Raw genomic sequence first — 25,355 nt, 5'->3', positions numbered from 1 at the left:
CGGCGGCATCGAAACGTCCCATTCCGCGTAATTCGGTATTTATATTAAGTATATGAGAATAAAATTGCTGTTCAGGATGGATGTTATTTATAATTTGATTAATGTTAAGAGATTCTTTAAATATTCTTATGACGAAAAACTAGAATTAAAATGCAAAGGACGTCCTTTGCCGGATATTAAAATCGAAAAAGAAGGATCAAGCCGAGGGAAAAATTACAAACGACAACTTAATTGCGATATTTATACGAGAAATAGTTGGATATGTGGCTGCAACAGAAAAAACGCTCTTTTCTGTTTTCCTTGTGTACTCTTTGGAGGTGATAAGTCATGGACGCAAGTTGGTGTAACAGACTTAGTACATTTAAGTGATAAAATAAAAAAGCACGAAACTTCTAAGCATCATTTGCAGAATCAAATGGAATATGCTTTATTAGGCTCCGTGAATATTAAAGAATAGTTAGATTCTGCATACTGGATATATATTCAAAAATTCAATGAAGCTGTAACAAAAAATAGGTATGTTCTCTCAAAAATTATAGACTGCATAAAATTTTGTAGTGTTTTCGAATTGGCGCTTCGGGGACACGACGAGACACAAACATCCGACAATCCTGGAATTTTTTGCGGCCTCATAAATTTTACTGCTGAATTGGATAGAACTTTAGCACAACACTTGGAAGAATCGACGGTTTTTAAGGGCATTTCTAAAGAAATTCAAAATGATATTTTGGACTGCATGTTGGAATTATGCCAGGATAAAATTTTGGAGGAAATTCGGGAATCTCCATATCTAGCTGTCATGGCCGACGAGACTACAGACATTTCAGAAAAATCACAAATGGTTGTAGTATTTAGATATTGTCGAAATGGAGCACCGGTAGAACGATTTTGGACATATCTGGTACCTTCAAAATTAAGTGCAGATACTTTAAGCAAAAACATTTTCAGTGTTTTGGATCCTATCCTGGAAAACTCAAATAATAAACTAATTGCTCAGAGTTATGATGGGGCAGCGGTCATGTGTGGACAGCACGCAGGAGTTCAAGCAAGAATCAAAGAAAAATATCCATTTGCTCATTTTGTACACTGTTACGCGCATCAATTAAATTTAATAATGTCTAAGGCTTGTTCCGAAAACTCTCAAGTTAGACTTTTTTTTGGAAATTTAAATGAAATCCCTACCTTTTTTAAAAATTCGCCACAACGAGTGGCAGTTTTAGATAAAATCGTCCAAAAGAAAATTCCTCATGGCGCTCCAACTCGCTGGAACTTCAATATTCGAACTGTTAATGTTGTGTTTGAAAATCGATCTTCTTTTATCGAATGTATGGAAGAAATAGAAGAATCGTTTGATAAGGCAGCTGTCTGTAGTTCAGCGTCTTCCATTCGAAGAATACTAGTGGATCAAAATTTTGTTTTTTGGTTAACATTTTTCCATCGCATAATGCCACAAGTAGACGTATTGTATAATGCACTTCAAAAGACTAAAACGGATCCTTTGGAAATCAATAAAAAGGTGACAGATTTCGAAAGATACATGAATTCAGTTAGAAATTCAATAGATGATACCATTGACCAAGGTTCTAGTTTATGCGTTGAACCATTACCAACTAAAAGGTTACGGAAGGATAACAGTCCAGTAGATCATCGGAGAGCATTTATCGAAGTTTGTGATATAATCATAAATTGTGCAAATGATAGATTTGCTTTTAAAAATCACCTACTTGCAACTTCATTGCTTTATCCTGAGCAATTTGATAATTATTGTGCTAATTTCCCAGATGATAATTTAAGCCTGACTTGCGCGTCATATCCAAATTTAGATAGGGAGCGCTTGAATACTGAATTATCTGTTATTTATTTTAGAAGAGACTGTAGAGACATTAATGGGGCAATACCTTTTTTAAAATTTTTAATTGAAAATAATTTAACAGAGCCTTTTCAAGAAACTGTAAAACTGCTTCAAATTCTAATTACAGTGCCCATGAGTACGGCAGAAGCTGAAAGGTGCTTTTCGAGTTTAAAACGGATTAAAACATTCTTGAGAAATTCCATGACTGAAGACCGACTTGTAGCATTAACCATGTTGTCAGTAGAAAAAACACTTATAAAAGAAATACCAAACTTTAATGAAAAAGTTATAGACAAGTTTGCTTTAAAAAAAATCGACGAATCGAGCTTAATTATTAAAAAAGAAATATATTTGGCTCTGTGTGTAGTTAGTTCGTAAGACCCTACAATGCAATTATTGTTGTGGCGATTTTGTTTGTAGTGTTTTTTCGTTTGCATTCCTTAGTTTCGCGTATTTATCGATAAAATGCTACTAAAAACATGAACTATAAAACAATTACTAGTGTGCCATAATGTACCATTGCTATTTTTGATATAATTGGATTTATCTTCAATTTGAACAGAAGAAAGTCGGTAAGTTCTTTATTATTTTTTAATAGATATACAGGGTGTCCCGAAAAGATTGGTCATAAATTATACCACAGATTCTGGGGTCAAAAATAGGTTGATTGAACCTCACTTACCTATATACAATAGTGCACACAAAAAAAGTTACAGTCCTTTGAAGTTACAAAATGAAAATCGATTTTTTTTCATATATCGAAAACTCCTAGAGGTTTTTTATTGAAAATGGACATGAGGAATTTATATCGCAGCAACACCTTAAAAAAAAATTATAGTGAAATTTGTGCACCCCATAAAAATTTTATGGGGATTTTGTTCCCTTAAACCCCCCCAAACTTTTATGTACGTTCCAATTAAATTATTATTGTGGCACCATTAGTTAAACACAATATTTTTAAAACTTTCTTGTCTCTTAGTACTTTTTTGATAAGCCAGTGTGTATCGAGATATTTTGAATATTTGTCGTATCCACCACATATTTGTATATGGTTAAGTATGATTATAGACAGCTGTTAATAATCTGAAAATTTATTTATAACTTAAATTTTTTGGTATATTTTGAAAAAGAAGCCATATCTCGATAAAAGTTGACTTATCAAAAAAAGACTAAGAGGCAAAAAAGTTTTAAAAACACTGTGTTTAACTAATGGTATTACAATAATAGCTTAATTGGAACGTACACAAACATTTGGGGGGTTTAAAGGAACGAAACCCCCATAAATTTTTTATGTAAATATAGTAAAAAAGAAGCCGCCTCTCGATAAAAACTGGCTTACTGAAAAAATACTAAGAGGCAACAAAGTTTTAAAAACGTTGTGTTCAACTAATGGTACCACAATAATGAATTAATTGGAACGTACACAAAAGTTTGGGGGGGTTTAAGGGAACAAAATCCCCATAAATTTTTTATGGGGTGGACAAATTTCACTATAATTTTGTTTTAAGGTGGTCCTGCCATAAGAATGATACATGCCCGTTTTCAATAAAAAATCTCTGAGAGTTTTCGATATATTGAAAAAAATCGATTTTCATTTTGTAACTTCGGAGGGCTGTAACTTTTTTTATGAGCACATTTGTACTAAGGTAAGTTAGGTTCAACCGAACTATTTTTGACCCCAGCATGTGTGGTATAATTTATGACCATTCTTTTCGGGACACCCTGTATAATGAATAAATATATGGTGTAAAATATCAAACTAAAAGCCTCGTTGTAAAATACAACGATTAAAAGATATTGAATTAAAAAAAACCAAAAAATACTGCAGAACTACCAAATTTTTGAGTCACCAGCCGCCACTGCTAGTTATCACCGTAGACCGCCTAGATGGCGCTATTTTTTGCTACCTCAAATGTAATGGGAAATGTCAAGAGTTGTATGTATTACAGTCCATAGTATTTGGTTGAACTATTTCACCAATCGCTTTAATAAATTCAAATAGAACGGTATTTGGAATGGAGTGCATCACAATAATTGCTTGTTCCCGTTTCGGGAATGAAGGGGGAGGAGGCTTGGAGAGTGCGGCAGCGACATAAGATTTTCGGTTGGAATTGGAGTTGTTTGATGTAGATGTGGTTGGTTAAGAGTTGTTCATGATGTGTGTAGTCCTGGATACCAAAACTACAACACCAATTTCCTTGGATTTTCACTATTTTTAAACCAATACAGGGTGTCCAGAAACTCTACCGACAAACGAAGACAGGAGATTCTTCAGATAATTTTAAGATAATTTAACTCAATTCACTTAGTCCGAAAATGCTGCCTAAGGGAGCTAGAGCTCTTTGAAGATGGCGTCTTGTAATTAGATTTTCTTAAATATCTCCAGAACGCTTCTATTTAGAAAAACAAAAATTGGTACGCGTATTTATCTTCAAGATATAAATCTAATCCATCTATTGCAAATTTCTAGCACCGATCATAGGCGTCCGTTTTGGGTAGGGCAACGGTTATTTTACCGCATAACTTTTTTATCTTTAACTTTTATGCATTTCTGATACTGGATTATTAAATTGGGAAGTATTTTAGTACTAAAAGGTACTCTTGTTTTAGATCGGTAGGACACACTGTTTTCTAGAAAAATCGATTCGAAAACTTTTCGCTTTTTGAATTAAAAAAAAAATTACAAAAAAAAACTGATTAGAAAGACGAAAACTGGTACATTTATTTATATTCCAGAGATAAATCGATTTCATTAATTGCGAATTTCTAGTACTGGTCATAGGCGTCCGTTTTGGATAGGTCAACAGTTATTTTATAGCATAACTTTTTTATCTTGAATTTTTGAGCATTTTTGACACTAGATTATTAAATTATGAGGTACTCGAGTACTAAAAGTTACTCTTACTTTATGTTGGTAAAATACTTCATTTTTTGTTGAAAAGTTCTTTAAATTTTTTTTCAAATTCCAAAAACGAAAAACTTTCAAATCGATTTTTATAGAAAACGGTGTGTCCTACCGACTTAAATCAAGAGTACCTTTTAGTACTAGAATACCTCATAATTTAATAATCCGGTGTCGAAATTGCATAAAAGTTAAGGACAAAAAAGTTATGCGATAAAATACCCGTTGCTCTACCCAAAACGCGCGCCTATGACCGGTACTAGAAATTTACAATGGATGGAATCGATTCATCTCTGAAAAGTAAATACGCATACCAATTTTAGTTTTTCTGAATAGAAGCGTTCTGGAGATACAGTCGAACCCGCTTATTGGAATAGCCTTTGTGCAAGGCAAAAATATTCTTATAACCGGGATATTCTAATAACCGATCATTGGTGGCTAGTCGAAATAAGTGTTACCGAATATACGTAATAATATTATTTACATACTGTGCCAATGTGTAGTTTTACATACTATGCCAATATGTAGTTTTATTACATACTATGCCAATATGTATATCATATTATATGTACCTACATATTCAGTGTATGTAAATAGTTTTAGGTCTTTTTACGTCAATAATACAGTAGTGTAACTAGTACTTATCTATGTATGTGTTAAATACCAAATTACATTACATGTATGTGAATGAATACATTATATAATTAATATGAAATGTATGCAATATGTAGATATGTAAATATTTTCTTATTAAAATGCATAGGTACCTATATAACAAAATTACTTTTTTTTTTCTTGAGAAATTATTGGTAATTATAGCTTTTTCGTTGTTAATCCGTGTGGTCATCCTTAATCCATTGGTTGAATAGAAGTTTTATTGGCGTCAAGAAATGGATTGTTATGTAAATACATTCTTGTTCTTTTCTCTTCTTTTCGAATTTAACAAAGCCATAATTCCATCTTGCAAACAAGTAGGGTACTCTCTGAGTGAATTCTAACTAAACTGCTTCTAACAATTTTATAACAGGCAACAGTGCCTTTGTGTAGACAAATAAAAATTATTTTATGACCCATGCATTTGTCGGCTATGCTAAAGATCGAATTGGTATTCCTAACAAAGTAATAAATATCTATTACCCTAATAATATCTAATCCAGCACTACCGGCCGTTGACGACAAACCATAATACCAAACATAATTTAAATTTTTAGTAAATTGTAAAAAAAAATATTCTTTGACCTGCAAAATATGCTAATAAGCGGTATTATCTAGTTAGATCCTATTCCAATAAACAGATAAATTTATTAAGGAGTAAATGGAAATGTTTCGGGAACTTTAATTTATATTCCATAAACCGGGATATTCCTATAACAGGGATTCTAATAAGCGGGTTCGACTGTATTTAAGAAAAACTAATTTCATGACGCCATTTTAAAAGAGCTCTAGCTCCCTTAAGAAGCATTTTCGGACTAGGTGAATTGGGTTAAATTGTCTTAAAATTATCTGCGGAATCTCCTGTCTTCGTTTGTCGGTAGAGTTTCTGGACACCCTGTATAATTAGATTTAACTTAGACTTTTAAAATAATAAACATATTAAAACCACGTTTCCTTATCACATTGTGACTGAGAACAAAAAGACGATAGCCAAATTCGAAATTAATTAGCACTTCGCTTCGTGTTATTAGCTTGTCGATGGTCAACACGTGAATGGAGAATTTGAAATTGTACATTAAAAGAATGATTATGGTTTACAAGAAGTGCGTACAGAGAATTTGTTTTTCGATTATTGAAAGCCCCTTTGTGTTCTTCTGCTACACGTTTCTTAAAGGTTCTACCAGTTTGACCGATGTAAGTTTTTGAATAGTCATCACATGTAACTTTTTAGACACACTGTGTAAGTGTTATTTATTTTGGCTTTTTTGTTGTTAATATGTTTTGCTTGAGTTGTTGCTTGTTCTGAAAGCTGGCGTTATTCCTTTGGCGTAATATGCGTTTGACTTTTTTGTTGATACCTTGCCTGTATATATAGCCCTGTCGACAGGAGGGTACAACGGCCTTCTTAATTCAGATGGACTTACCCAAGTTTTTCTTATGTATTTTGACCCGTAGAACTAGTGTTGGAAAATTCTCGAGAATGAAAAATCAGAGAATATTCTCGGGAATATTCTCGAGAATATTCTCGCTATGAGAACTTTCTGAGAATGAACCCTATGACGCACTTGGGATATTGTTGAAGATGAAATAAGGTATTAAAAATCATGAAATTATATACAAAATTGTGAGACTAAACAACAGTGTTCTTTATATACAATAGACAAAATACAAAAACAACAGAGAACACAAAATTTATTTGATAAAAAAATGAAAGTTTCCTCTTAACAACAAATAATGCAAGTAATGGATGTGGTGATTTAATCAGAAAAACATGAGGACTCATATCAGGTTTAGAATCTATTTCTATCATTAGGTCATCCTGGTTATCTACATTTTGCATTTCAATGTACTGATGAGAAGTTGTGGGATTTTGTTTTTCACGAGTCGCCAGCTCAGTCATGGATTGGTCTACGTCTAAAGGGCATTTAGACGGGCTAGTTTTTGAAGCAATATGTTGCCAAAAATATATATATTTGGTATGTTTCTGGCAACATTACAGCCATCTAATGAAAATATCGCCATTTGGCTGAGCCATGTGGCCGAAATCTTACTGGTATTTGAACACTATTGCAGTGCCTGATGCGTTGCCGATAAAGTCGAACTACTGTGGAAAATTTTGCATATTGCTCTGTATTTCTTCTTTATTTCCTGTACTCTGTTGAAATTTAATTTGGTTTTGTCAAAACATACAAAGAAAAGATGAATACGTGGTCAAATGAAATCACAATAAGGTTTATTGATGCAGTAGGTACATCCAGAGTTGTGGAACTTGGCATACTTCTGGAACTATGAGACTAATGGAAGAGTAGTGCACCCTGAATAAATACATTAAACTAAAACTTTTAGTATATATAAATAACAATTGCTAATCTTGTTGAAATTGGTATTGCGTTTCTCATGTTTGATCTTTCTTCTCTATTCTTGGCCCTATCATATTTATTAATAGTTCGAAATCACTTTTTGACATTCTTGTAAAATTCTTAAACAAACAATTGTCTATTCGCGTTTACTTAGAAAAGCCGTATCCACATTTTCCATTTTCCATTTTTATGTATCGTCTTGGCACAATTAAGGACGCAGTAACTGTCAAGATAATATTCTCGAGAACGAGAATATTCTGGGCCGAGAATATTCTCGTTCTCGAGAATATTCTCTTAATAATATTCTCTTCTTACATCACTACATAGAACACGAATTTTTTGGGTAACAGTTGATCCGGATGTCGATAAGATTGTTATAAACAAAGAACTTGAGGAACTACATACCAGCAATTTTTCGCAAAACGAAACATTTATTTGTATTTTTTGGGTGATTCTAAGCAAAAAATGTTCTTGCAAGTTTTTTCGTAAGATGCATAATTTTCGAGATAAACGCGGCTAAACTTACAAAAAATCGAAAAATTGCAATTTTTGAACCCGAATAACTTTTGATTAAGAAACAAAATAGCAATTCTGCTTACTGCATTGGAAAGTTGAAGTCAAATTCTATCGGTTTTGATTATTTGCATTGCTAAAAATTAATTTTTTTATTGTTAAACAAAGCTATAAACACATAGTGTTTCCTGTGCCCAATGCATGCATTTTAATGTACCTACGTAATCTACGTAGAAATTGTCTGTATGCGCGCCTACTCGTTCGATTTTAAATGAAAAATGCATTGAAAACATCATTCAAGCACTACTTGTTTATAGATTTGTTTAACAATAAAAAAATTAATTTTGAGCAACGAAAATAATCAAAATCGATAGAATTTGACTTGAACTTTCAAATGCAGTAAGTAGAATTCCTATTTTATATTTTAATCAAAAGTTATTCAGGTTCAAAAATTGCAATTTTTCGATTTTTTGAAAGTCCAACCGCTTTTATGTCGAAAATTATGCGAAATATTCGTATAAATTCGTATCCTACGAAAAACTTGTAAAAACATTTTTTACTTAGAATGACCCAAAAAACACAAAAAAATGTTTTGTTTTGCGAAAAATCGCTGTTATGTGAATCCTCAAGTTCTTTGTTTATAACAATCTTATCGACATCCGACACAACAGTTACCCAAAAAATTCGTGTTCTACGGGTCAAAATACATAAAAAAAACTTGAGTAAGTCCACCTGAATAAAGAAGGCCGTTGTACCTCCCCGGCGACAGTACTAGGTAATATTTGAATATATGATTAAACAAAACCTTTATTTATTTTGCAAAAATGTTTAATTGCAAAAGATATTTTTAGGAACACCTAGTATATGAGATGTATGATATAATGAAAAAAGAAGCTGTACCAGTAAGCCTAGATAGACATGTTTTCTTCATTAATTTTACCCAATTTGGTAGACAATTTCCAACTTATATCAATTTAATCCGACATCCCGTTGACAAAATCATATCTAGGTAAGTGTTAATTGAATATAATTACTTAGTTATATAAAAGTTAATTAATTAAAGTGCCTTAATACCCCAGTCGAAAAGTCTATCGACCCCTACTTATTCAGTTCTTATTTTTGTTGATTTCCACAAAGTATATGACAGAGTGGTGTAAGTTCTTCTTCTTCATGTACCATGTCCTTTCAGAACGTTGGTTACCATCATAGATATCCTAATTTTATTCACTGTGGTGTCAGTCGCTATCTTAAAAGAACTATAACAATAAGAATAGATCACAGATTTGATATGCGAATATTATTCAAAATATACCTATACTAAAATGCGACAACTACTGCAAACCTTCATTGCATGACTGAGAAGATAAAACTTTGCAGAGGGGTACGGTCGATAAAACTTTGCAGAAGGGTACAGTCCTAAACTAAACTAAAACTAAACTAATAGAAATCGAGAAATCGCCCATAGAAGTTGTGGAAAGCTATGTGTATTTGGGCCACGAAATAAGATTAACTCGAGATAAACAGACATGTGGGTTACTCAGAAGAACAAGTTTAGGTTGGTCTGCATTCGGCACAATTTTCAATAAGTGTGTTCTACCAGTCCTCACATACGGAGCAAAACATTACCCACATAATAATTTCCTGTTCTCAGAGGCGACTTTACCTATTGTGCAGGGTGTGCGGTGCACACGGGCGCCGGCATGTTGGGGGCGCCGAGCGCCAAAGAGCGGGTCCTTTACTATGTTTCAACATAAAATAGGCTTTAAAACTATTTTTGGACGGCGGGCGGCAATCTTTTGATTCGTTTGAAGACATATCGACAATGATTTCGAAATAGGTTGTGGAACCTATAAAGGTCAAACTGCTTGGGACTTGCGGGGCATTTTCAAAGGCGTTTGTACACGTGTCGCGGGGTAATTTTGCGAAATAAGCGTTGACGGAATGGATTATGTATTATGTTTAAGTTAACATGTAAATATAAAGTAAAGCGGCTTTTCTTTTGATTAAAATGATTTAAAAGAAAGATTTTCTGTTATTACTACCACAATTATTGCGACTTTCAGCGGAGTCAGAGCTTCTCAAAAATTATCCGTATTAACAATTTGTTGTTGGTTTTTTTAGTAATACTGAAAATACGTAGTTCATCGTAGATTAGATTCGGGTAGGTTGTTCTGACGCTGTAAATACCTATTGGCTCCCGCCCTTTTAGTCCTTGGGCCCACATATAAAATTATTATTAATGACCACACCGTCGAAACTTTTTGTACTTGTTATTTGGGTGGAGTCGGACAAATTTGGAGCTTGGCGCATTATGGTAGTGGGGCGTTTGTCTGTCAAGCTGTCACGAAGTTGTCAATTTTATGCAAGAAAAAAATTTATAACCACATAGGTCATTTTATTTTAATTAATGGTTTTTATCATATCAACAGCGAAAATAATTTTGTCGGACAATAATATTGGTCCATATGACGCGTCGGACACGCTGAATATGTCAAATTTATCAAAATAATGAATTTATTACCATATGACTAATTTTAACAGAATCTAGCCTAAAACATTTTTACAATAATGTGGTAACCTTGTCGGACAATTTTCAGGGGGTTTATGCGTAGTCGGATGCGCCGAAGATGTCAATTTCCCGGAATTTTTTTATTTACAACCATTTTTCCGACAAAAATAGTAGGATATAAGTAATTATATTCTAAAGCAAAAAATCTAAGTGTCCGACAAAAATATTAGGGCAGGTCGGACAACATAGTCGGACAAAAAATTTAATTTTTATTAGTAAACTATACTCTTAAACTATGCTGGGTTCGTGCATCCTTTATTTTCACAACCATTTTTCCGACAAAATTAGTAGGTTACAAGTAATTATATTCTTAAACAAAAAATGTAATTGTCTGACAAAAATGTTGGGGCAAACGAACAGAAAACTTAATTATTTTAGGTTATTGACGCCCTTAAGAGAAGGCATTGTCAAAAAAATTTTTAAAACAGTTTTTCTCGGTTACTTTTAAATCGATTTAGCTGAAAATTTCCCAAAATTTTCCAAAAAAAATTCCGACAAGAGGGAAAATTTTGGAAAAATTTTGATCTGAAAATTTGTGTACATAGTCCTTGAACAATGACGAACATCGTTCTGTAGTTTCTTTTCTCGAATTTTCAAAAAAAAATTCCGACAAGAGGGAAAATTTCGGAAAATTTTTTGAAAATTTTGGACCCATTATTTTTGTCCGACAAGTGATCTAATATGGATTACACATGTAAAAAAACAGTACAAAATAAAAATGACATATGTGGTACTAAATAAAAAAATTCCAGGAAATTGACATTTTCGGCGCATCCGACTGCGCATATGCCCCGTGAAAATTGTCCGACAATGTTACCATATTATTGTAAAAATTTTTTATAGTAGATTGGGTTAAAATTAGCCATGTGGTAATAAATTAATCATTTTCATAAATTTGACATATTCAGAGTGTCCGACGCGTCATATGGCCCAATATTTTTGTCCGACAAAATTGTTTTCGCTGTTTATATGATAAAAACCATTGATTAAAATGAAATGACCAATGTGGTTATAAATTTTTTTTCTTGCATAAAATTGATAACTTCGTGACAGCTTAACAGACAAACGCTCCACTACCATAATGCGCCAAGCTCCAAATTTGTCCGACTCCACCCAAATAACAAGTACAAAAAGTTTCGACGGTGTGGTCATTAATAATAATTTTATATGTGGGCCCAAGGACTAAGAGGGCGCCAGGGCATCAACTGCACACGGGCGCTACATGGGCTAGAGCCGCCTCTGCCTGTTCTTAGTAGATTCATAGAACATACTTTTCAGAAAAAGTATATAGGTACCTACTGAGAATATGCGTAATTACCGTTGCGAATGTGCAGAGCAGATACTACATTGCAGTACTTAAACGTTCTATGTATATACTTAGAATGTACGACCGCACTTATTTTCAGTATATACCAAGAACATACTTTTTAGAACATTTCAAGGACATGTGCTATAAACTTTCTATTTATATACTTACAACGTACTGCCGCACATCTTTTTAGTTTATACCAAGAACGTACTTTTTAGAATATTCCAAGGAAGTGCAATAAACCTTCTATTTATATACTTAGAACGTACTACCGCACATTTTTGTATGGGAAGAATATATATTTTTAAGAATATTCTAAGAAAGTGCTATTAAGTGCTATATTGATCAGACGTATGTTTTCAGCATCACCTAATCTCATCTTAGGCTCTACTGGTTCTATCAAATACCTATTATATTTACATATTTTAATTGCAAAAGAGAGTTGCCAAAATAGATATTTTGAAGCACCGCAAACAAAATAAAGAGATTATGTATGTTCTTTAGTCCTAGTACTTTATCATTCGTTTTCATCCTTAACACAGCAGAGATACAAAAAATGCCTGTTTTCGTTTTCATATTTTACCGTTGTTTCCTATCCCTGATCCATTCAGGTAAGAAATGGTCAGAATAAGACGGGGATAATATGTATTGTAGAATAACAACATCGGTGGTTAGTGTTACCAAACGGAGGGAAATTTCCCTTTTTTGCGGGAATTTTCAACATAAAAGGTGATAAAGGGAAAAAAATTAACTCAAAAGGGAATTTTTGTTTCAGTCCAAATTGTAAAATATTAAAAAAATCAAAATATTTGAAAATAATTAAACATGTCTTCTCAGATTTTGTAAAAAGGAGGGAATTTTTTTTATAAAAGTGGGAATTTTTAAGGTAAGTTGATGAAAAAAGCCTACTTGGCGGTTGGCAACACCAAAGCCTTTTGTTGTGGGTTTTGGCACGTTTTGTTTCTGCAATGGCCCATATTGAATTGAATGTACCTAAATTCAAATTACAACGATGTAAAAATACTCATGATAAACTCGAAATGGTAAAGTCATTTCCATTATGAAAACGAATTTTTAATAATAAACGTTAATACAATTAATGTTTAAACTTTTTTACCATACAACAATTTTGAAATGAAATTCGTCCAATACTACCTACATACATAAATTTTATTAATTATTTTAAAAAATAACCAAGTTGATAATCTATAAGGCTAATAATATTATATTTGTTAAGACCGCGTCCCACCATCAAATAATTTGATCAAACTCGTTTGAGCAAACTGAAAGTGACAGTTAGTGACGTCACATCCTGAGTGTTCATTGTGGATAATAATGAAAAATTTTAATTTTAAATAAAGTACAAACAAGTTAGAGAACTCAATACAAAAAATTTGATCAAACTAGACTGATAGTGAGAGCACAGATTTTTAGAATTTCAAAAAAACTGCAATTGTGACGTCACTTTGACGTACTTCCTCAAGTACGTCAAGTTTGCTCAAACTGTTTGATCAAATTATTTGATGGTGAGACGCGGCCTTTATACATACATATTATTTTTAAGATATTTTAAAAGTATCTACTTATAAGTATGTGTTAAGAATATTCGATAAAGGTATATTCTAAGAATAAACTTTTACGAATATTCCGAGATACTATATACGTACACTAATGTACTCAGTATTCAATATATTCGGTACGAGAATATTCTTTGAAGTATGTGCAAAGAACATGAAATTTAGAATGTTTTTTAAGGTACATGTTATGCTTGTACTACGCATATACTAAAAAGAATATACCCCGACGAGTGTTGGTAGTATATGCTTTGAACATGATGTGAACATCATTGTTATGTGGGTAACTCTCACAAAAACATCAACGGAAAAATTGAGGACTAGAGGAGCAACGTAAAATGGAGAGATCAATGCTTGGAATAAGCTTAAGAAATGGAATAAGAAATGAGGAAGATAATCGGGGTGGAAGACATTATCGAACAAGGCAAAAATGGATATGGGCGAGACATGTTGCAAAAATGAAAGACGACAAGAAGTCCCCGAAGAAGCGAAACCGAGGAAGACCACCAAGGCGATGGATCGATGATCTCAAAATAATTGTGACAAATTGGATAGCAGAGGCGCAGAACAGAAGAAGATAGAAATATCAAATGGAGATGTTCAACAATGATCAAATTAGGGTTGATTGATGATGACGGTGACAAAAATATAGGATATAATAGAAAAGTTTCAGTAAAAAGTGTGTCTAAAAAAGGACTGAATGATATAAAATGAGAGAAACAATGATAGCAGAAATTGAGAAAGGATTAACAGAATCAAAATTAGAACAACAAATTTAAGATATATCTAGAAATAAAAAAAACTAATGCATATACTGAATTCGCTTAGCCGAGATTCATTTTGACACATTCGAAATAGGAAACATCTCTCTCTTCAATCCTGATCCCCAGGAGGAAGTGTAGTGGTCGACGTGATGTCGTGTATTGTCCGTCTCCAAAGATCTCTGTCTCTGGTCATTTCTTTTAACTCATGCAAAGGACTTTTGCATATTCCTGTAATTTGATCGATCCATCTTGTTAGGGATCTTTCTCGTGATCTTCGGTCTTCCACCTTTCCTTGTATTATGAGTCTTTCCATGTTTTCTGTGTTTGCTCTCATAACATGTCTAAAGTATTTTAATTGTTGGAAATGACTTTACTGGAGAGTCGTTGGCTAACTTTTAGCTCTCTTAAAATTGAATTATTTGTTCTATGGTCGGTCCAAGGACTTCGTAGCATTCGTCTCCAACAGAACATTTCAGTGGCGTCTATCTTTCTTCTTTCCGAATTTCTTAGGGTGCAAGATTCACATCCGTATGTCAGTATTGGGAATATTAAGCAGTTGATCAACCTCATCTTTAACGCTCTTGAAATTGGACAGTCCTTCCATATTGTGGTCATTTTTGCTGTGGCTACTTTTGCTAGATCACATCTACGATTTATTTCTTCCTGTAGTGACTCTGTGTTTGTGATTAATGATCCCAGATATAAGTATGAGCTCACAACCTCAAACCGATCAATTTGTGGTTATGTGTGGATGATTGTTATGTAGTCTATCCGCTATCGTGATATTTGTCTTTGATATGTGTAATTGCAGACCAAATATTTGACTTTCGTTTTCAACCAGATCAATCAGCTTCGCTTGACTATCTGCGACACCTAGGTTGTTTATTTTATGACCATTTATTGAGATGCCCTTTTCCCATCCTTCAAGTGCTCTTCTCATAATATGCTCTCCATATATATTGAATAATTGTGGAGATAGTATACATAACAGTCTGACACCCCGTTCTGGATGAAATTCGTTTGAAAGTGTGTCAAGCACTAACCCACTAACTGATCCAGTAGTGTGTTCGTATAGTTCAGTTATAAGCGAAATAAGGTGTTGGGGTACGCCTACTTCTTTTAGTATTCGCCATAAGCGTCTTTACTTGACCCTGTCGAACGCCTTACGATAATCTATAAAGCATATGTACCGGGTGTCCCAATAAGAATGGCTCTCGGCCATATCTCAGGAACCGTTTATAGTAGAGCTTTGAAATAAAAATTTTTATAACAAAAGTTACCTCAGGAAAAGCCTGGAAATTATTTTCATAATTGTGGGTCCACCGCTAGAGGGCGTAATTGAATATCAAAAATAAAAAAATCTAAATTTTACAAAATTTTCCTAATTAAGGGGCACTGGAAATCCGATTATTGTATTCTTCATAAAATTCTGCGCATATTTGATTTAACAAGTTTAACTCTACCTTTGCAAATAAGAGATGGGGGTGAGTGGGAACCTTGTTATGAAAAAATGGCTGTAAGTCCGGTTCTGCTAAATCAAATTTTGAAAACTGGGTCTTGTTAAAGACAGATCTTTTTCTTCAATGTAAGCGTGATAATTTTGAACCATCCTAATAAATAGTAAGCCAGCTGGGAGGCGTTATTTAATTTTTTTCAGAAATCTAGTTTTCTTTGGAAAATATTAAATACAAGTATGCATTTTTAATCATACTTTATAAAATTAGATAAAATTAGCAATAGAATAGCGAAAACCGCATGTCGATACCTTTTTTCTATCTCAAGATATCTCGAGAAACGTGTAAATTTTATACATAACTGTTACTATCACCGGTAAACTAAGTTAATGAAAAGTAATATGCTGTGGAAAAAAACAAAATAACATTTTCCAGATGTCAACGTATAAAAATATAATTAATTAAAACAACAATATAAAGATTAACAATACTATTAAAATTAAATATAACACAGAACAAAAAGAACTACTTAGTGACGACCTAAATATTCAAATTTATGCCCATCATATACTACTCTAGAATACATTATCCAGAGAATACTAAACGCCATTCAAAGCATATCGAGAGCAGAAATTGAGACTGCTGTTCAATCTACTCTTGAAAGAGTAAATGTTTGCAACGAAAATGATGGGCAAAAATTTGAACGTTTATGTCATCACTAAATAGTTGTTTTTATTTCTTTGTAATAGGGCTTTTCAACGCTTCTCATTTGTTTCGAGCCTCTGTCATATGCCGTATAATCCGTGTATAATATTAATATACGAGATATGAACGAGGCTCGAAACAAATGAGAAGCGTTGAAAAGACCTAATATACGTTGACAGCTGGAAAATGTTTCTTTGTTGTTTCCATAGCACACTACTTTTAATGAATTTCGTTTACCAGTGACAGTAACAGTTATGTTTTTAAATTTACACGTTTTGTAAGATATCTCGAGATAGAAAAAAGGTATTAACATGCGGTTTTCGCTATTCTGTTGCTAATTTTGTCTAATTTTGTAATATGGTATTAAAAATGCATGTTTGTATTTAATATTTTCCAATGAACACTAGATTTCTGAAAAAAATTAAATAACGCCTTCTAGCTGGTATATTACTCAGTAAGTTGGTTCGAAATCATAACTTTTACATTGACGAAAAAGATCTGTCTTCAACAAGACCAAGTTTGCAAAATTTGATTAAGCAGAACCGGACTCACAGCCAGTTTTTCATAACAAGGTTCCCACTCACCCCCACCTCTTATTTCCAAAGGTAGACCTAAACTTGTCAAATCAAATATGCGTAGAATTTTATGAAGAATACGACGATCGGATTTCCAGTGCCCCTTCATTAGGAAAATTTTGTAAAATTTAGATTTTTTAATTTTTGATATTCAATTACGCCCTCTAGCGGTGGCCCCACAATTCTGCAAATAATTTCCAGGCTTTTCCTGAGGCAACTTTTGTTATAAAAATTTTTATTTCAAAGCTCTACTATAAACGGTTCCTGAGATATGGCCGAGAGCCATTCTTATTGGGACACCCGGTACCTACAGTGGAATATTGAATTCCCTAGATTTTTAGATTATCTGTCTTATATTAAACAGGTGTTCTCGAGTACCTCTACCTTTAGAAAATCCAGTTTGCTCTTGTGGAATTTCTCTTTGAAGGGATGTTTTTAGTCTCTCATTGATTATACAGGGTGTCCAGAAACTCTACCGACAAACGAAGACAGGAGATTCCTCAGATAATTTTAAGACAATTTAACCAAATTCACCTAGTCCGAAAATGCTTCCTAAGGGAGCTAGAGCTTTTTGAAGATGGCGTGTTGTCATTAGTTTTTCTTAAATATCTCCAGAACGCTTCCAGTTAGAAAAACGAAAATTGGTAAACGTATTTATCTTCCGGAGATAAATCGGTGCGACCCATTGTGAATTTCTAGTACCATTCATAGGCGTCCGTTTTGGGTGGGCCAACGGTTATTTTATCGCATAACTTTTTTGTGTTTAACTTTGAAGCATTTTTAATACCAGATTATTAAACGGTAAGGTATTCTAGTACTAAAAGATACTCTTGCTTTAAATCGATAGGATACACCGTTTTCTAGAAAAATCGATTTGAAAATTTTTCGTTTCCTGAATTTGAAAAAAAAAATGAAAAATTTTTCAAAAAAATAACGGTGTATTTTACCAACTTAAAGCCAGAGTAACTTTTAGTACTAGAATACCTCATAATTTAATAATCTAGTGTCAAAACTTCTTAAAAATTGAAGACAAAAAAGTTATGCGATAAAATAACCGTTGACCTACCCAAAATTCGCAATTAATGAAATCGATTCATCTGTAGAATTTAAATAAAAATACCAGTTTTCTTTTTTCTAAATAGTTTTTTTTTAAATTTTTTAATTGATATTAAAAAAACGAAAAATTTTAAAATCGATTTTTCTAGAAAACGGTGTATCCTATCGACTTAAACTAAGAATACCTTTTAGTACTATAATACCTTACATTTTAATAATCGAGACTCAAAAATGCTTAAAAATTAAAAACAAAAAAGTTCTGCGATAATATAACTGTTCCTCTACCCAAAACGGACGCCTGTGACCGGTACTAGAAATTTCCAATGGATGAAATCGATTTATCTCTTCAAGATAAGTATGTGTACCAATTTTCGTTTTTCTAAATATAAGCGTTCTGGAGATATTTAAGAAAAAACAATTACCAGACGCAATCTTCAAATAGCTCTAGCTTTAGGAAGCATTTTCGGATTAGATGGATTGGGTTAAATTGTTTTAAAATTACCTGAGGAATATGCTGTATTCGTTTGTCATTAGAGTTTCTGAACACCCTGTATTTTACCGGCATATGATACAAGAGAAATAGTTCTATAATTGTCGCATTTATGGAAGTTGCCTTTTTTATGAATTGTCGTTATTGCAGGTTTTGTCCAGTCTTCAGGCCATTGTTTAGAACAGGGCCGGACTGGCTCCTAAAAAAGGCGCCAACCCAAATCCTAAAAAAGGCGCCAACCTAATCTCTAAACAAAGGCGCTAAACCTCCCCTCTTTACATCAAACTTTTTTCAAATCCTAGCGCATGTAAAGTAAATAAGTAAATATTACTTGTGATTTTTTTAAATTTAATTTTAATTAAAATCTATAAAGTAATTTCCTATTTTTGTTGGAAATAGTAAATTATATTAAGATACTCTAAAAATATAGCTTCAGTTTCCCAGTATCCCTTTAACTCCGTTGAATTTTTTGGTGCTCTGTGGAGACTCCAAACAAATTTTTGAAAAATTTGAGTAATTTTTCAACCGCTTCTACAGAGGAATTTACTGGTTCAAAAACATTTAACAAAAATCATGATTGGTGTTCAATAGAAGTCACTTTTTGAAATTTTTCAAATTTTTAGAGCGCTATGAAACTCTATCTAATAGAAGAGCAAACCTCGATAAAAAATCCGCAACCACACGGTGTCAGACGATCCGTGCCTGAGTGGTGAATGACCTAGGTCAGACGGCAGCAAACGGAGCCCTCGAAGAACTGACGAAACCCTTTGAAATTCAAGCCTTAGCGTGGGCAAGGGCGCACTGCCTCGCCGGACAGTATAATTGGCCCCTACTCGTGGGAACTATATGGATAAGTATTTAATCACGTAGGAAAAAATAAAACAAAATGAAGGGACAATTGAGCGAGTCACCAGTGGTGATGCAGCTGGAACAAGCTATGAAGGAGATGATAATATGGTGTTCATAAGTAGTGAAGAGAACAAAGGGTAAGTACTCAGCGAAGAAGAAAAGAGGAAGGAGCAGACTTCAGAAAAAGGGGATCTGTTGAAAGAATTCCGGTCAGGGACCTGAAAAAGACGGATCATTCAGCGGAGGCAACCTTGCAAAGGAGCTGAAAGGATAATTAGTGAAACTAATGTTCGACCATACAAATGCGAAAATCAAAATCAAGAATGTGGTAAAAACCTTAAAAGAGTCACCGAAGACATGGAGGGCACTTTCAGAGAAGTCGCCCCACACAGAAGAGAAGTCGCCTGTGTGTCCACACAGAAGAAGAGGTCTTCCCCCAATAACTTGTGAAAGAAAGAGACAAATGATCGCAATGGTCCTGAACTCAGGGGAAAGAGGCTTTGAAAAAATTAACGACACTATAAAGTCGAGTTGGAAGATGATCACTTTACTCTACGGCCGCTAAACCGAGAAGAGGAAATAAACTTGCAGGCGACTTAGGCCGCACCTACATTGGATCCGATTTTCTCCGATCAGATCAGATCCGACGTCGGCCGACGTCGGAATAGAAAATAAACCCATAGTATTAAATGGGGGTGCCTACATTGGATCCGTTTTTCTCCGATCCGATCAGATCAGATCAGATCCGACGTCGGCCGACGTCGGAATAAAAAATAAACTCATAGTATTAAATGGGAGTGCCTACATTGGATCCGTTTTTCTCCGATCCGATCAGATCAGATCAGATCCGATATCGGCCGACGTCGGGAGTAGCTTCTTCTATTCTCATCGAGAAGTGTTTGGTTTCATTCCGATTGGTTGCAAGTTGAGTTGCAATTTTAGTTGCAAGTTGGTTGCAAGTTGGTTGCAAATTGGTTGCAAGTTGGTTGCAAAATGGTTGCAAAATGGTTGCAAACTGGTTGCAAACTGGTTGCAAACCGGTTTCAAACTGGTTTCAAACTGGTTGCAAGTTGGGGGTTGCAAGCTAACATGTTTAAATATATTAAATTCATCATCTCCTTAACACATCTTCATCGGAACTCATTGTCGGTGGTCGGTGGTCGGAAGATTACTGAACCAATGTAGGCACCCTCGCCGGAAAACCGGTCTGATCGGATCTGATCTGATCGGAGAAAGACGGATCCAATGTAGGCACCGCCTGTCGGATCGGATCGGATCTGGTCTGATCTGATCTGATCGGAGAAAATCGGATCCAATGTAGGTGTGCACTTAGGCCGCACCTACATTGGATCCGATTTTCTCCGATCAGATCAGATCCGACGTCGGCCGACGTCGGAATAGAAAATAAACCCATAGTATTAAATGGGGGTGCCTACATTGGATCCGTTTTTCTCCGATCCGATCAGATCAGATCAGATCCGACGTCGGCCGACGTCGGAATAAAAAATAAACCCATAGTATTAAATGGGAGTGCCTACATTGGATCCGTTTTTCTCCGATCCGATCAGATCAGATCAGATCCGATATCGGCCGACGTCGGGAGTAGCTTCTCCTATTCTCATCGAGAAGTGTTTGGTTTCATTCCGATTGGTTGCAAGTTGAGTTGCAATTTTAGTTGCAAGTTGGTTGCAAGTTGGTTGCAAGTTGGTTGCAAATTAGTTGCAAATTGGTTGCAAGTTGGTTGCAAAATGGTTGCAAACTGGTTGCAAACTGGTTGCAAACTGGTTGCAAACTGGTTGCAAACTGGTTGCAAACCTGTTTCAAACTGGTTGCAAGTTGGGGGTTGCAAGCTAACATGTTTAAATATTTAAATTCATCATCTCCTTAACACATCTTCATCGGAACTCATTGTCGGTGGTCGGTGGTCGGAAGATTACTGAACCAATGTAGGCACCCTCGCCGGAAAACCGGTCTGATCGGATCTGATCTGATCGGAGAAAGACGGATCCAATGTAGGCACCGCCTGTCGGATCGGATCGGATCGGATCTGATCTGATCTGATCGGAGAAAATCGGATCCAATGTAGGTGTGCACTTAGTAGTGGTCTTGGAACCTGGGCTGTTAGGTGATGGGGAAAGGTCCCACGACCTGATCAGGAAAAACCGAAATTGGTTGTATGTACAGGAGATACATACAGATCAGGAGAGATACCTCCAACTTAATTATATGATTACAATTACAAGGTAGAGTCAGAAAAAAGAGAACCGGGGAAACGTCAGAATATTTTTATGGTCCCTGTAGAGAAAGGTGTGACGGAAATGGAAAGGGACAAGACGCTACTGGCAATTATTTCTAAATTGTGGGAAGACATGGAGACACTGGAGACTAGAGAGGCGTCCCTAAGAGTATAGAGGAGGCTACAGAGGTAGGAACCTCAAGAAGCTCCTGGAAGTCGTCTTTATGGGTATGGACCTTCACCTCGCGCTGGAGGAGTATGAAAGTAGTGACGCAGAAGGTGATCGTGAAGGGAAGTCGAAAATCCTACGCAGAGTAATCCTCAAGCTAAACTAAAGTAGTGCAGACACGAGGAAGAGTAATTGGCGTCAAAAGCGCAAAGAAGACTAGGAACGGGACCTAAACCTCGAAGTGGCACGAAAAGAACAGGCTGAGCCTCTAAAGAAGACAATCGTGGCCCGCACGGAGGGAAACGTAATAGAGAACGTCCGGGACTGTCAGGACCAGTGAGACATATTTGATATAGACAGGGATCACAAATATTTGATCACAAAGGAAGAAATCCTGAGACAGGTTCGAAGGTATACCGGCAGCAAAAAATCTCACACATCAAACCTACGTTCGGAGAGAAGTAATAGTGAATCCTTTCTGGACATCTCGCTGGTTTCAACGTCACTTCTAAATACGGTCATAATTTGGACTGTTTTTGAAGAAGAATCGCTCAGTTTACATAAGTATATGAGTTTTGAACTAACGAGCAAACGGAAGAAACGGGAAGATGGGGATATCGATCTAAAAAGGTTTTTTAATGAGGAGGTTTTTTAGAAGGATGCTTTCGGCACAGTATATAGAGGTTCCACAGTAAAACCACTCCTCTGTCGGCGCTTTGATCTCAAGAAGTAATACCGGCAGTACGCCATTGGTAATTCACCAGTGGTGGATGCGGGTTTTCCCTGTTAAAATCCGTACGTCTCCATGCGACTAGCAATGCGAGAGTGGGGCAAAAGCGACTAAGAACATTGCGCGGTCGCCATGCGCGACTACAGATTTTACTTCCAATTTTTCGGAGAGTGGTTCTACTGTCCCTCTTTATACTGTGCTTTCGGCTTGATTGGTCAGAGATGCGAGGATATGAGTAACATAAACCGTGCTATTTTCGAGCTATGTGTGTTAAATTTTGTTGTATAGTCGGCTCTGAAATTCGCTAGAAAATTTAAACCGAATATAACAAAATTCAGTTTTGCAACATTTTGTGAATCCAAGTCCTCTGATATCAACAAACCCGTAATTTAGTCCAGACAAATTAATATATTTTTTTACCAACAAATATGAGATATTTTAACCAAATAGCGTTTCAAAAATGATGTGTATAATAATTTTAATTCGGTTTCTCTAATGAAATTGGGAAATGAAATTTTTGTCCTTAAAAGTAGAAAAAAAGTTAAATTTGTCTTGCTTAATAATTTACTCTTTAATAATTTTAACTGTACTAATATGCAAGTTGACTACTAATGATTAATTGGATGTTACAATATCGGCAAGCTCTTATTTTTAAAGGCGGCGTATCGAATTTCTTAACATTTATACCAAACATTGAAATGGCCACTTTTTGCACATTCTGACAAAGTTGCGTTTCTACTATGCCCACTGGCTTCATTGTGTAAGATTGTAGGGCGCACCAATCCTATATGTATAATGTAGTTTATTGAGCGTAGAAGACTGCACTCAGATTTTAGGCCAATTGTAAGATGCAACACTCTTATATTGTAATAGAAAGACCGGATATTGATACCTACGAAAGGCGCCTGAATCGTAAAATTGGTCTTCGACGGCGCCGCGCGTCGCATCTAAGCTATTTGATTATGTATTATCTAACTAAGGTTACAAGTTGTATTTTGTTGTACCCACTGGCTTCATTACTTAGGATTCTGGGGCACAACAATCCTATATGTATAATGTAGTTATGGAGCGCAGAAAACTACACATATCTATTATAGGTTAATTGTGGGATGTAACACTGTTTGTATCAAGTATCAGATAATCAAATGGCTTAGATTCAACGCGCAGCTCCCTCGAAGATCATTTTTATAAGTAGGTAATATAAACAGCGGAAATTGATACCTACGAAAGGCGCCCATCACGTAAAAATTATCTTCGAGGGCGCTGCGCGTCGTATCTAAGCTATTTATTACAATAGAACAGCAGATTTTGATACTTACAAAAGGCGACAGAATCTAAAAATGATCTTCAAGGGCGCTGCGCGTCGTATCTAAGTTATTTATTATAACAGAAACAGCGGAAATTGATACCTACGAAAGGCGCCCAAATCGTAGGAATGGCTTTCGAGGTCGCCGCGCATCGTATCTGTGCTATTTGATTCTGATACCTGATACAAGTTATATTTTGTTGTACCCACTGGCTTTATTATATAGGTTTCTGTAGCAGTTTATGTTTCTTCATTAAGTAAAAACAGTTTTTAGGGGAATTTTGCCGCCTAATCTTTGTGTAAAGATTAAAAAAAAATTTTTCAGCGTTTAATTTTTTTAATGGATAGATACTAACGGAGGTAAAAGGCGCACCGGCCCGCGGGCCGGTGGGCCGGCGGCCCAGTCCGGGCCTGGTTTAGAATGCCATATTTGGTTACAGAGTAGATGAAGTAATTTTACGCCAGTTTCTTCTGTGGCTTTGAGCATTTCTGCTGTTATCATATCTGGACCTGGTGCTTTATTATATTTGAGCTTACTGATCGCGAGTCTTACTTCATTTTCAAGTATATCAGGTTCTTCTTCCACCTCGTCAGAGGGTTGGTTAACAGATTCTTGGCGTTGATCATCTTTATATAGATCCCTGCAATACGATCTCCATGTATCTGCCATATCTTCTCTGTTTGTTCTCAAAGTTCCAGTGTTGTCTTCAATGGCTTAAGTTCTGGCTTTGAAGCAGTGCCGGATTTACCAATTTTCCGCCCTACGCCAGTTAAAAAATGCCGCCCTTAGGTTAGCTAGGTAAAAACAGCAATAAAACCAGAATTTTAAATTTAAATATTTATTTTCACAACTATATGAACTATAATAATATTATATTAGTTTTCGCCGGGATTTCATAGCCGCAAACGAGTTTATAATATTATCAAAATCTAAGCTTTTTGTCAAATCAGATTCTATCGTCAAAATTGTCAATGCATTTAATCGCTCTTGTTCCATTGTTGATCTTAAATACGTCTTTAATCGTTTGAGGGTAGAAAATGAGCGCTCCGCCGAACAAACTGTGACAGCCATAGCAACAAATATACGTAGGGCGATTTCAACGTTGGGGAAAACTGCTTCCAAATTGTATTGTCGAATGTGAGAGAGCATATTTGATAAAGTGCATTTTTCGTATTTTATGTCTGTTTCTTTTAACAGTTCCGAGAAATGCAAACATTCTGTTGGAAACGCATCCTCCAGATCGTCCTTATAACATTCCTGTAGGTACCTGGCACTTTTGATTAACTG

General features: G+C 35.0%; 1 protein-coding gene across 6 annotated transcripts in view; it reads left to right on the top strand.

Moving 5' to 3' along the window:
• Window positions 1-25,355, top strand: part of LOC114328846 (uronyl 2-sulfotransferase-like) — a 113,377-nt gene that overhangs the window by 59,423 nt on the left and 28,599 nt on the right. For 5 of the 6 annotated variants that reach the window (XM_028277803.1, XM_028277801.2, XM_050645848.1 and 2 more), the window contains one exon: window positions 9,133-9,290. In XM_028277803.1, the coding sequence (XP_028133604.1) occupies window positions 9,133-9,290 (158 nt within the window). Of the gene's footprint in view, window positions 1-6,450; window positions 6,603-9,132; window positions 9,291-25,355 lie in introns of those variants that run through there. The other variant, XM_028277804.2, reaches the window with a different exon arrangement.

This window comes from Diabrotica virgifera, chromosome 3, assembly GCF_917563875.1.
Source record: "Diabrotica virgifera virgifera chromosome 3, PGI_DIABVI_V3a".
Taxonomy (NCBI): Eukaryota; Metazoa; Arthropoda; class Insecta; order Coleoptera; family Chrysomelidae; genus Diabrotica; species Diabrotica virgifera.
The sequence above is the reverse complement of the archived record's forward strand: the minus strand, read 5'-3'. Positions and strand labels throughout refer to the sequence as shown.